The sequence below is a fragment of the Phacochoerus africanus genome, chromosome X (assembly GCF_016906955.1).
Source record: "Phacochoerus africanus isolate WHEZ1 chromosome X, ROS_Pafr_v1, whole genome shotgun sequence".
NCBI classification, from domain to species: Eukaryota; Metazoa; Chordata; class Mammalia; order Artiodactyla; family Suidae; genus Phacochoerus; species Phacochoerus africanus.
Window position 1 is genome coordinate 44,175,089 of NC_062560.1, and position 14,262 is coordinate 44,189,350.

At 41.7% G+C, this 14,262-nt stretch overlaps 1 protein-coding gene across 6 annotated transcripts in view; it reads right to left on the reverse strand.

Moving 5' to 3' along the window:
• Nucleotides 1-5,540: 5,540 nt before the first annotated feature.
• ZNF41 (zinc finger protein 41) overlaps nucleotides 5,541-14,262 on the reverse strand; it is a 47,701-nt gene continuing 38,979 nt past the window's right edge. For 5 of the 6 annotated variants that reach the window (XM_047765698.1, XM_047765693.1, XM_047765694.1 and 2 more), the window contains one exon: nucleotides 5,541-8,017. In XM_047765698.1, the coding sequence (XP_047621654.1) occupies nucleotides 5,961-8,017 (2,057 nt within the window). In that variant the 3' untranslated portion in view covers nucleotides 5,541-5,960. Of the gene's footprint in view, nucleotides 8,018-13,014; nucleotides 13,479-14,262 lie in introns of those variants that run through there. The other variant, XM_047765699.1, reaches the window with a different exon arrangement.

A 14,262-nucleotide genomic window follows, 5' to 3' on the forward strand; every position in this document is an offset into this window, starting at 1 on the left:
CTGTCTCCACTTTTGGTTTTGTATGAATAATGCTGTTATGAATATTCAGATGCAAGTGTTTGTGTGAACACATGTTACATATCTTTTGGAGAGATAATAGGAGTGGCACTGCTGGGTCCTCTGGTAAATTTATAATCAACATTTTAAGAAACTGCCAAACTTTTCCAAAGCGGCTGTACCATTTGAATGTAGTCACACCAGAAATGCAGGAATGTTCCTGACTCTCCATATCCTTGCCAACATTCAATTGTCTTTTTATTACGGCCCCTTAGTACGTATACAGTGGTATTTCGTTGTGGTTTCACTTAGAATTTCCCTAATGACTAATGAATGATGTTGAGCATCTCTTCATGTGCTTATTTGTATATATTTTGGGGGTAAAATACCTCTTCAAATCTTCTACCTAATTTTTTTTCTTCTGCCTCATTTTAAACTGGGTTGTTTGTCTTCCTTTTATTGAGTTATAAGAGTTCTTTATATATTCTGGATACAAGCCCTTTATCAGATATATGATTTACAAATGTTTTCTCCCAGTCTGTGATTCACCTTTTCATTTTTCTTAAAAGCATTTTTTTTTTTTTGGCTGCACCCATGACAGACAGAAATTCCTGGATGGAACCCACACCGCAGCTAGAGCTTGCATCTCAACTGCAGCAACAACAGATCCTTAACCTGCTGTGCCACAGGAAGACTTATGTTAATGGTATCTTTTTGAAGCTTAACATTTTTTTTTGTCTTTTGTCTTTTTTGTTGTTGTTGTTGTTGTTGTTGTTGTTGCTATTTCTTGGGCCGCTCCCGTGGCATATGGAGGTTCCCAGGCCAGGGGTTGAATCGGAGCTGTAGCCACCGGCCTACACCACAGCCACAGCAACGCGGGATCCGAGCCGCGTCTGCAACCTACACCACAGCTCACGGCAACGCCGGATCCTTAACCCACTGAGCAAGGGCAGGGACCGAACCCGCAACCTCATGGTTCCTAGTCGGATTCGTTAACCACTGCGCCACGATGGGAACTCCCATTTTTTTTTGTTTTTATTTTTATTTATTTATTTATTTATATTTTTTTATTTTTGTCTTTTTGATATTTCTTGGGCTGCTCCTGCGGCATATGGAGGTTCCCAGGCTAGGGGTCGAATCGGAGCTGTAGCTTCCAGCCTATGCCAGAGCCACAACAACGCAGGATCCGAGCCGCATCTGCAACCTACACCACAGCTCACGGCAACGGCAGATCGTCAACCCACTGACCAAGGGCAGGGACCGAACCCGCAACCTCATGGTTCCTAGTAGGATTCGTCAACCACTGCGCCACGACGGGAACTCCCATTTTTTTAGTTTTTATGAAGTCTAATTTATCATTTTTTCTTTATGGGTCATGCTCCTGTTGTCCTATATACCTTGCCTAATAAAAGGTCATAGAGATTTTTCTCCTATGCTGTGTGCTAAGACTTTTATTTTAGCTTTTTTATTCTTTTTATGGCTGCACCTGCAGCATATGGAAGTTCTTGGGCTAGGGGTCTAATAGGAGCTGCAGCTGCCAGCCTATGCCACAGCCATGGCAATACCAGATTTGAGCTGTATCTACAAACTACAGCTTGTGGCAACACCAGATCCTTAACCGACTGGGTGAGGCCAGGGATTAAATCCGCATCCTCACAGAGACAGTGTTGGGTCCTTAACCCACTGAGCACAAAGGGAACTCCTATTTTACCTTTTATATTTATGTCTCTGATCCATTTTGAGTTAATTTTTAGTGCAGCATATTAAATTTAAATTCTTCTTTTTGTATGTGGATATGCAATTATTCCTGTGCCAAATGTTAAACTTTTCTTTCCTCGATGAATTGCCTTCACACTTATGTAAAAATTATATTTATCATAAGTACCAGTGTTTATTCCTGGACTCTCTATTTCATTGATCCATGGCTATATCTCCATGCCATACCATACTGTCTTGATTAGTGTAGGGTTTTTTTTTAGGGCCACACCCACGGCATATGGAAGTTCCCAGGCTAGAGGTTGAATTAGAGCTGTAGCTGCCAGCCTACACTACAGCCACAGCAACACCAGGTCTGAGCTGAATCTGGGACCTACACCACAGCTCATAGCAATGCCAAATCCTTAACCCACTGAGCAAGGCCAGGGATTGAACCTGAGTCCTCATGGATATTATTTGGTTTCATTACCACTGAGCCACAATGGGAACTCCTTGATTAGTGTAGTTTTATAATATTTTTTTGTCTTTTTGCCGTTTCTAGGGCCAATCCCGCGGCATATGGAGGTTCCCAGGCTAGGGGTCGAATCGGAGCTGTAGCCGCCGCCCTACGCCAGAGCCACAGCAACGCGGGACCAAGCCGCATCTGTAACCTACACCACCACTCACGGCAACACCAGATCCTTAACCCACTGAGAGAGGCCAGGGACCGAACCCGCAACCACATGGTTTCCAGTCGGATTCGTTAACCACTGTGCCACAATGGGAACTCCTATAATTTTGAAATTGGGAGGTGACTGTCCACCCACTTAGCTTTTTGGCAAATTTCTTTTTGCTATTCTTGGTCTTTTCTATTTCTATATAAATTTTAGGATTAGCTTATTAATTTCTGGGGAAAAATGATGGAAATTTGATAAAGTTGTATTGAATCTGTAGATCATGTGATTTAGATTTCATTTACTGATTTTCTTTTCTTTTTTTTTTTTTTTTTTTGCCACATCCATGGCATATGGGAAGTTTCTGGGCCAGAGATTGAATCCTAGCTGCAGCTGTGACCTATGCCACAGGTGCAGCAATGCTGGATCCTTAACCCACCCTGCCAGGCAGGGGATCTAACCTGTGCCTCAGCAGTGACTGGAGCCAAAGCAGAGACAATGCCAGATCCCTAACTGGCTGTGCCATAATGGGAACTCCTACACTGACTGATTTTTGAATGTCGAAGCAGTCTTGCATCAGGGAAATAAACCCCATTTGGTCATGATGAATAATCCTTTTACCTGTTGCTGGCTTCAATTTGCTTATATTTTGTTTATTTATTATTTAATTTATTTATTTCTTTTTTTTGTCTTTTTGCCTTTTCTAGGGCCACTCCCGCAGCATATGGAGGTTCCCAGGCTAGGGGTCGAATTGGAGCTGTAGCTGCCGGCCTACGCTAGAGCCACAGCCACGCAGGACCTGAGCCACGTCTTCGACCTACACCACAGCTCACGGCAACGCCAGATCCTTAACCCATTGAGCGAGGCCAGGGATTGAACCCACAACCACATGGTTCCTAGTCGGATTCGCTAACCACTGCGCCACGACGGGAACTCCATCAATTTGCTTATATTTTGTTAAGGATTTTCACATCTGTATTCACAAGGAATGTTATTCTGTCATTTTCTTCTCTTGTGATTTTTTTTTTTTTTAGCCTAAGTATCAGGGTAATAATTGGCTTCATAGAGTTGGCAAGTGTTCCTCTTCTATCTTCTGAAAGATTTTGTGGAGTGTGGATACTATTTCTCTTTAAATTGTTAATGAAATTAACCCATGAAACCATCAAACTTTAGGCTTTTTCGTTTTGCAGGATTGAAGCTTCCTAATTGCTTACTGTTGGTGATGGGATGTTAAATGGTGCAGTCATGCGAGGGCCATGCCTGGGTTTCAGATCTATCGGTCAACTGTCTTGGGGAGATACTATGGAGCGGCTGGAGGATGAGGAAATAAAAATTAAAACCACACCCACCCATAATGGCTACAGTGAAAAAGATGGAAACTACCAAGTGTTGACAAGGATGTGGGGCAACTAGAACTCCTATACTGTGCTGGGGGGAGTGTACAGTGGTGCAGCCACTTTAGAAAACTGGCTTGATAAACTAAAGCTGAGCAGATGGATGATACCATATGACCTAGCAGTTCAACTCCTAAATATATACCTAACGGAAGTTCATAAATATGCTCGCCCATCGATGTCCTTAAGTATTTATAGCAGCACTATTCCTAATAGCCCCAAGCTGCAAACAACACAGATGTCCATCAATGAGAGAATGGAAAAATATATTGTAGAACATTCACAGAATAGAATATAACATGACAATGAGTCATCTACAACTACATTCAACAATAAGGACAACTCTCACATTTAAAATGTGAATGAAAGAAGATAGACACTTAAGAGGTATTACTAAAATATGAAATATAATTGTTGATTCCATTCATATAAACTATCAAGCAGACAAAACTATTTAGGTCAGGGTAGTGTTTATCTGGGGGTGGGGAGGAGGGCAAGTAAAGCCTGGAAGGGAGCACAAGGAGTTTTCCTGGGGTGCTCATCATGTTCTTGATCTGAGTATGTTCAGTTTGTGAGAATTCATTGAGTTGTATGCTTATGATATATGCATTTTCTGTATGCATTTACTTTAATAAAAAGGTTTAAAAACAAAATAAAATTACGTGCTAGAAATAGAGCCTGTTATGAGTATTTAAAAAAAAAAACATTCAAGGTAAAATGAGAAAGTGTCTGTCTACCAGTGCTTTGAAAAAAGCAGTGCTCTTTCTGGAGACGTCTTCCAGTTATTCAACTATAATAAACTATAATCGTATCTTAGCCAAACCAACTACAATGCAACAAGACTTTATCTCATAGCAATCTACACAGAATTACTCTGAATGTGCATGTAGAAAATGAATGTATCGAATTAACTAAATGGGAAGAGAAACAATCAAAATTTTATGTATTGAAACTCAATTTCTTTCTTTCTTTTTCTTTTTCTTTTTTTTTTGTCTTTTTGCTATTTCTTGGGCCGCTCCCACGGCATATGGAGGTTCCCAGGCTAGGGGTCAAATTGGAGCTGTAGCCACTGGCCTACACCAGAGCCACAGCAACACGGGATCGTCAACCCACTGAGCAAGGGCAGGGACCAAACCCGCAACCTCATGGTTCCTAGTCGGATTCGTTAACCACTGCACCACGACGGGAGCTCCTGAAACTCAATTTCTTAACTATTCTTTTTCAAACAGGAATCCCAGAGAGAGCAGAAGCTTCAGTGGACGAGAATGGAAGTCCAAAATGCTGTGGACTTTGCTAGGATCAGCTATTAAGGGGATAAGAAGTTGATGGTCTGCAGCTTACATAAATGATAGCTTTTGGAGTACAGGCTAGAAGGTAGGCCTACTATTTTCAAGTGTGAATCACCTGCTGCCACAGCATGGAATCAGTGAGGGAAGAACTGCCACCTTTGGGTGTGTGTAACATTTCATAACTATATTCCTGTAACATCGGCTAGAGCTATGCTTACTTTGTCAATGCATCAAGTCAGACTTTTAAGTTTAAAAATTCTACTTCATTAAAAAAAAATATACCATGGCGGCTCCTCAAAGGGAAGAGAAAGAGTGGTTCCTCCTGGCAACCTTTTCTGTGTCTTAAATGTTAATGACCACAAAAACGTCTGGCTTCTACTCACAGATCTACGTTCCCAAATAGATTTTTGCCTTAACTTCAGTGCCCTGGAGGTGTTTGGACAGTGAATGCTCTTCTTCTCACCCTAGAAATTTTTAAAAAAAGGCCAGTATCGAGTACATTTACTACCTACAGTATGAATAAATAATCAGTGCTGAATTTATTAAGCCCTTTATCCAAAAAGTGAAACAGAAGAAATTACAAGTTATCTCCTGGTGTGTCTATTTCTACCACTTCCAGGAGATTGAGTCCCTGTGTGAGTCATGAAACCAAACAGGGCTATTGCTCAAATGCTTTATCAAAGCGTCTCCCTACGCATATAACTGCACATCAACTGTGGTGATGCAGGTACTTGTATTTCCAACTGACTAAAGGATACGTGGCTTTGTCTGCCTTCTGTTCACTTATGCTGTCTGTAGTCTGTCATCTCTACGTGCCCCTACACAATGACTGCAGCAGCATCAGCCACTCCTCGTCCTCACTATGAGATGGCTGGTGCAGATCTAGTTGTGATTTCCAGCTGAAGGCGTTTTCAGTCACTGGCTTTGTACAGTTTTTCTCCACTGTGAGTTTTCTGGTGTTTAATGAGATTTGATCTGTCAGTGAAAGCCTTCTGACATTCTGTACAAGCATAAGGTTTCTTTCCTGTATGAATTATCTGATGCATACTTAGTGTGGCTTTCTGAATGAAAGCTTTCCCGCATTTACTGCATTCATAGTGTCTTTCTCCAGTATGAGATTTCTGATGGATAGTGAGGCGTGACTTCCAGGTGAAGGTTTTTCCACAATCACTGCATTTATAGGGTTTCTCTCTAGTATGGATTTTCTGGTGTGTTATGAGATTTGACCTATCAGTGAAGGCCTTTCCACATTCAGCACATATATTGGGTTTCTCTCCTGTGTGAATTTTCTGATGCACACGGAGTTGTGACTTCTTCGTGAAGCACTTCCCACAGTCACTGCATTCATAAGGCTTCTCTCCAGTATGAATTCTATGATGCGCAATGAAATGTGATTTCTGGATGAAGGCCTTCCCACATTCAGGACACGCATAGGGTTTCTCTCCTGTATGGATTCTCTGATGCACACTGAGTGTTGATTTCTGGATAAAGGCTTTCCCACATTCATTGCATTCATAGTGTCTCTCTCCAATGTGAGATTTCTGATGTATCTTGAGGCGTGACTTCCATATGAAGGCCTTTCCACAGCCGTTGCACTTATAAGGTTTCTCTCCGGTATGAGTTTTTTGGTGTTTGATGAGATTTGATTGATCACTGAAAGCCTTCCCACATTCGGCACACATATATGGTTTCTCTCCAGTATGAGTTTTCTGATGGGTAGTGAGATTTGTCCTGTGAGTGAACACCTTTCCACATTCTGTACATATGTAAGGCTTTTCTCCTGTATGAATTCTTTGATGCACATGGAGTTGTGATTTCTTAATGAATGATTTCCCACAGTCGCTGCATTCATAAGGTTTTTCTCCAGTATGAATTCTCTGATGTGTATTGAAATGGGACTTCTGGATGAAGGCCTTCCCACATTCAGTGCATACATAGGGTTTCTCGCCTGTGTGAATTCTCTGATGCATCCTGAGTGCTGATTTTCTTGTAAAGGCTTTCCCGCATTCACTGCATGCATAGTGTTTCTCTCCAGTATGAGTTTTCTGATGTATATTGAGGTCGGAATTCTGGGAGAAGCCTCTTCCACATTCACTGCATTCATAAGGTTTTTCTCCTGTATGAATTCTCATATGTCTAAAAAGATATGATCTGTGGAAAAAGGCTTTTCCACACTCACTGCATTTATAGGGTTTCTGCCCAGTATGAATTTTCTGATGTGTAATGAGGTTTGACCTGAGAGTAAAGGCCTTCCCACACTGAGCACATATAAAGGGTTTCTCTCTTGTATAAACACTTTGAGGCACCTCAATTTGTGGCTTCTGAGCGAAGATGTTCTCACTTTTGTTGCATTCATGGGACTTTTCTCCAGCATGTATTATTCTCTGATGCTCAAAAAGATGTGACTTCTGGGTGAGGGTCTTTACATATTCAGCACATTCATAAAGCTTTTCTCCAGTATGAATTTTCTGATGGTGGGTGAGAATTTGTTTATGGCCAAGATGTTTTTCACATCGATTAAGTTCACAGGAATTTGCTCTTGTATTAGCAGCATTCTCGTTCTTAGTCGAGGAAGAGCTATGGGCAAAATTGTTGCCATTTTCAAAAATCTTATCAAAGTTCTTTGTTGCATTGCTTTTATTATGATTATGTAAGTTTAAAGTATGCTTCAAATTCTTTCCAAATGTGTCACAGTTACGGAGTCTTTTAATTGAAGGAACATGTCTGCTACTCACATGAATTATTTTTTCGATGTTTTTATACTCGTAGCCTCTCTCCTTAATCAATACTTTCATGTGACTTAAAGGATTATTTCCATTTTCTTGATATCCCTCTAGCTGGTCATTATCTTGCCACAGTTCTAAAATGGAACATAATGAATCTTTTCCTATAGATTGGCCAAATTTCTCACAGTGGAATGAAACTTCTCCAGAAATTCTCTGTTGTTGAGTTTGCCCAATATTCTCATCTAAAAAGAAAGAGAAAAGAATGAAAATGACTCAAGAACAATTAGCAGAGAATAGAGGGCATGTGCAATTTGGACAGGATGAATGGATAAATGAAAGAGTCCACATGACAATAATAAAAATAATAATAATGTAGTAACACACACAATCTTCTAGAACACTTACTACATGCAAACAATTATATATCATTTATGATACACAAGGCACCGTTCCAAGTGCTTTACACAAAATAGCTCTTTTTTTTTTTGGTCTTTTTAGGGCTGCACCCACCACATATGGAGGTTCCCAGGCTAGGGGTCTAATCAGAGCTGTTGCTGCTGGCCTATGCCAGAGCCACAGCAGTGCCAGATCCAAGCCACATCTGCGACCTACACCACAGCTCACAGCAATGCCGGATCCTTAACCCACTGAGCAAGGCCAGGGATCAAACCCACAACCCCATGGTTCCTAGTCGGATTTGTTAACCACTGAGCCACGACGGGAACTCCCGGATTCGTTTCTGCTGCACCAAGATGGGAACTCCCAAAATAGCTCACTTAATCCTCACTAAAGCCTAAGAGGTAACTATCATTATCAATCTTGTTTCACGGATGAGAAACCAGAAGTGCGGAGAAGTTGTATAACTTGCTGAAGCTCAAATAGCTCAATAAGTAAGAGATGGGATTTGAACCCTGGGAATCCATATCCCAGACTATGTAGGAAGTTGGGATAGTGCGTACAGTAATCAGAAGAAGAAACTGAAGTCTGTTGAGGGTAAGCCTGCATGGAAGAAATATTTCAGAATGCGTGTCCTTATTACATAATAGCTCTACAACCTCAGTAATCTCTCTGCTTCCTCTTGCTTTCCCCTCTGAACCATTATGAGCATCAACATTAAATTTATATTCCTCAAATACGAATTTCCTCTATATCTACAAGAAGAACACATGCTTTCAACACATGTCAAATAGGAGAGGGCAAACCATCTATGGCAGAAACTGCATGCCATCCACCAAAATCTATTCCTCTCTTCTTTAATAGTAAAGAACATAGCTGGGTATAACATTTCCCAGTTTCACTTTGTTCTCACCAGTGGAGCATGAGCAGAAGTGATACATACTGCACCTAGGCCAGGCCTCAGGCCAGTAAGCAAATCTCCCCCATTTCCTCCTTCCCCGGGCCAGAGGACTCAACAATGACCCAACATCAAACAGAGATGACCACAATACATAGGCGACAGCATAGTGATTATCTTGGAATGAGGTCCCTGAATGGCCCATCAGGATCAGAGTTGACTTGTTGAATGGATGCATTCACCCCAGAATGCTTATGTAAGAGAGGATATACAGTTATATCAAGCTTGTGGTTTTGCTTCTCCGTGCATATTCACCTCTAGGGAGGCTCCTCTATGAATGTATAAAGCTGACATGACACCACTCATACAGATACTCAATTTGGCAGTTTTGTGTTATAACAGAAAGGATGAACACACAAAGGCGGGAACTGTTAACATTTCATGAGATTGTCTTCCCTTTCTAAACATGATCTAGAGTCCTTTGAATTCCTCTGAGCAGCCACTTGAAGACTCCTTCTGGAATTCCCACTGTGGCACAGTGGGTTAAAAATGCAATTGCAGTAGCTTGGCTTGGGTTCGATCCCTGGCCAGATGCAGTGGGTTAAAGGATTTCTCATTGCCACAGCTGTGGCATATAGGTTGCAGCTGGGGCTCAGATTCAGCCCCTGGTTTCGGAACTTTCATGTGCTGCAGGTACAGCCAAAAAAATAAAAATAAAAATAAATAAAATAAATAATAAGAAGAACGAACCATCCTTCTGAAAGAGAACAAAATATTCTCCTCTGCCTAGCTCCCTAAATGCAATAAATTTAAGTTTACTACATATTTTCCATGCTCTGCTTCAGAAAACTGAAGAATAAGTGTGCCAGTTATCAATTTACTGCCTTTCAACCCCCCATTCACCCTTCCATGCAAATGGATGAGTCTCTTTTCCTTTGCCATCCTGCATGAAGTTGAACCTTGTTGATATATAGGGTGATGGAGAAACCCTGGAGGAAGGGGCTTTGCTTCCTGGTTCTAGGGGACTCACTCAGCAGGCTCCTTCAGCAAGGGCAGCTAGTCTAGCACGAGGCTCCAGCAGTGTGCTGGCTTCCCAACATCTGGCTCCTGATGCACGTGCATCTTCCCAGGCAGCCAGATGTTGGAGGGCGGGTGACTGCTTTATCACCTGGCTCCTGCAGCTCATTTGGCTTCCCAAGAGCCCAGCTTCTGCAGTGCATTGCAGCCAGCAGTTTACCCTGGCGCCCCTCTCAGAGGATTTGCAGTGGAGTCTTTCCAAGGAGACACTTCCCCATGATCAGATTTTTTTTTTTTCTGGACCAGAGAGGGGCAGATTTCCAGCAAGTTTCACTGGTGTGGCATAACAGCAAATTGTCTGCCATGCCCTGAGCCATGGATATGCCCTCCCAACAAGGTCTGGATGCATCCCTGCAAAGCAGTGGAGGCTCTTCCTTGGATGCTCCTTCACAGCCCTAGAGGTACCCTCCCACACTAATCTGCTATTCTTTCATTCTTTTATTTTTAATTTTTTTGTCTGTCTGTCTCTCTTTTTTTTCTAGGGCCACATCCACGGCATATGGGGGTTCCCAGGCTAGGGATCGAATTGGAGCTGCAGCTGTCAGCCTACGCCAGAGCCACAGCAATGCCAGATCCAAGCCGCGTCTGCGACCTGCACCACAGTTCACGGCAACGCCGGATCCTATTCTTTCATTCTTTATAGTTCTTTTTACTTCTACTGGCTAATCCCTTGTTACTTCAATCCCACTATAGCTAATAATTCTTTTTTTTTTTGTCTTTTCTTTCCTCAATGAATTGCCTTCACACTTTTGTAAAAATTATATTTATCATAAGTAGTAGTGTTTATTCCTGGACTCTCTGTTGTATTTCATTGATCTATGTCTCTATCCCCATGCCACACCATACTGTCTTGATTAGTGTAGGGTTTTTTTTTTTTTTTTAAGAGACACACCCACAGCATATGGAAGTTCCCAGGCTAGGGGTTGAATCAGAGCCACAACTGCTAGCCTACACCACAGCCACAGCAACGTGGGATCCGAGCTGCGTCTGTGACCTACACCACAGCTCATGGCAATGCTGGATCCTTAACCCACTGACTGAGGCCAGGGATCAAACCTGCGTCCTCATGGGTACCAGTCAGATTCGTTTCCACTGATCCATGATGGGAACTTTGTAACTAAGTTTTTTACCTCTGATTTTAGAAAGTTCCCAGAATTAAGAGTCTGTTTCTTATTGTATGACTTGGGGCCTACTCAGGAGAGAGAAATTTGAAGAGCTAATAATTCTTTATGTTATAAACTTTCCATTTCAAATTTCTCTCTCCTGAGTAGGCCCCAAGTCATACAATAAAAAATAGACTCTTAATTCTGGGAACTTTCTAAAAACAGAGATAAAAATCTTAGTTGTGGAGTTCCCATTGTGGCTCAGCAGTAACGAATCCAACTAGTATCCATGAGGACTCAGGTTTGATCCCTAGCCTTGCTTAGTGGGTTAATGATCCAGCATTGCCTTGAGCTGCAGTGTAGGTCACCGATGTGGCCCAGACCCCGCATTGCAATGCCTGTGGCATAGGCCGGCAGCTGCAGCTCCGATTCAATCCCTAGCCTGGGAACCTCCATATGCCACAAATGCAGCTCTAAAAAAAGCAAGCAAACAAACAAACAAAAAACCTTAGTTACCATACAGTCTAAAATCCTGTGCTTTTCTCTGAGTTCCTGTGAGATGGAGGATGAAAAAAAAAGGAAGAGCCATATATTCTGGAGTAATTAAGAGCCATTTCATGAAATAGTGAAATCTGATCACAAAGTGAAAATGCAGTGTCTGAAGACATCGAGCACAGAATATAGAGGCAGATACAGGGAATACTATCAAATGTGACAGGCATCAAGAAAACATTAAAAATGTACAGCAAAAAAAACAATCAAAAAAATGAAAAGGCGGAGTTCCTATTGTGGCTCAGCGGTAAGGAACCCGACTAGCATCCATGAGGGTTTGATACCTGGCCCTGCTCAGTGCGTTAAGGATCCAGCATTGCTGTGAGCTGCAGTGTAGGTTGTGTAGGTCAGACACAGCTCCGATCCTGTGTTACTGTGGCTGTGGCTGTGGCCAGCAGCTGTAGTTCCGATTCAACCTCCAGCCTGGGAACTTCCATGTGCTGTGGATGTGGCCCTAAAAAAAAAGAAGAAAAGAAAAAAAAGAAAAGAAAAGAAAAGGCAACCTATGGAATGGGAGAAGATATTTTCAAATCACGTATCTGATAAGGAGCTAATATGAAAAAAATATAAAGAACTCATACAACTCAATAGCAAAAAACAAACAAACAAACAAACAAAAAAACAAAAAACTGATTAAAAAACAGGCAAAGGGAGTTCCTGTCATGGCTCAGTGGTTAACGAATCCGACTAGGAACCATGAGGTTGCGGGTTTGATCCCTGGCCTTGCTCAGTGGGTTAAGGACCCAGTGTTGTCGTGAGCTGTGGTGTAGGTTGCAGACTCTGCTCGGATCCCGCATTGCTGTGGCTCTGGCATAGGCCGGGGGCTATAGCTCTGTTTTGATCCCTAGCCTGGGAACCTCCATATGCCGTGAGAGCGGCCCAAGAAATAGCAAAACAAACAAACAAACAAACAAACAAAAAAACCAACACAGATAAAGGAATTAAATAGCTTTCAAAGACATACAAATGGCCAACAGGTACATGAAAAGGTGTTCGATATCAGTAATCATCAGAGAAATGCAAGTCAAAATCACAATGAGATACCACCTCACACCTGTTAGAACAGCTATTATCAAAAAAACAAGAGATAGCAAATGCTGGTGAGAGTGGGGAGAAAAGGAAACCCTCGTGCACTGGTGGTGGGAGTGTACATTAGTGTAACTGCTATGGAAAACAATTTGGAGTTTCTTCAAGAAATTCAAAATAGACCTACCACATGATCCAGCAATCCCTCTTCTGGGTTTCTATCCAAAGGAATGGAGATCAGGATCTCGTCGAGATATCTGCACTCCTATGTTCACTGCAGCATTACTCACAATAGCAAGATAGGAAAACAACCCACGTGTCTGTCAACATTGAATCGATAAAGAAGATGTGTACATATATACAGTGGAATATTATTCAGCCATGAAAAAGAAGGACATTGTACCATTTGCTACAACTTGGCTAGCCTTGAGGGCATCATGCTAAGTGAATTAAGTCAGAGAAAGACAAATACTGCATGGTATTATCACTTGTATACGGAATCTAAAAAAGCCGAACTCAGAGAAACAGAGAGTAGGGTGGTGGTTACCTTGGGTTGGGAGGTGAGGAGTATGGACAGATATTGATCAAAGGGCACAAGCTTCCAGTTGTAAGAAGAACAAGTTCTGGGGATCTAACGTGCAGCATGGTGACTATAGGTAATGATATTGTATCATATACTTGAATACTGCCTAGAGAGTAGAGCTTAAATGTTCTCTACAAAATGAAATGGTAACCATGTGACAGGATGGAGGAGGTGTTGGCTAATGCTATGGTGGTTATCAGTCTGCTATATATAAATGTATCAAATCAACATGTTGTACGCCTTAAACCTACACAATGTTACATGCCAATTATACTGCAATAAATCTTGGTAAAAATAGCATAAAGTGCCATATTTTAGATTCCACTTATAAGTGATATCCTGTGGTATTTGTCTTTCTCTTTCTGACTTAATTCACTTTGTATGAGAATCTCCGGTTGCATCTGTGTTCTGCAAATGGCATTATTTCGTTCCTTTTTATGGCTGAGTAGTATTCCATTGCATACATGTACCACATCTTCTAAATCCATTCATCTGTGGATGTACATTTAGGTTGTTTCCATGTATTGGCTATTGGGAATAGTGCCACAGTGGACAAAGGGGTGTATCATCTTTTCGAATTATAGTTTTGTCTGGATATATGTCCAGGAGTGGGACTGATAAGGGGGAGGGGTGGGGGAGGGGATGGACGGGGAGTTTGGGGTTGTTAGTAGATGCAAACTATTAGTTGAGAATTGATAAGCAAGAGGTCCTACTGTACAGCACAGGGGACTATATCCAATCTCTTGGGATAGAACATAATGGAAGAAAGTATGAGAAAAAGAATGTATATATACATATATATGTATGTACATATACATATATGACTGGGTTGCTTTGCCGTATAGCAGAAAT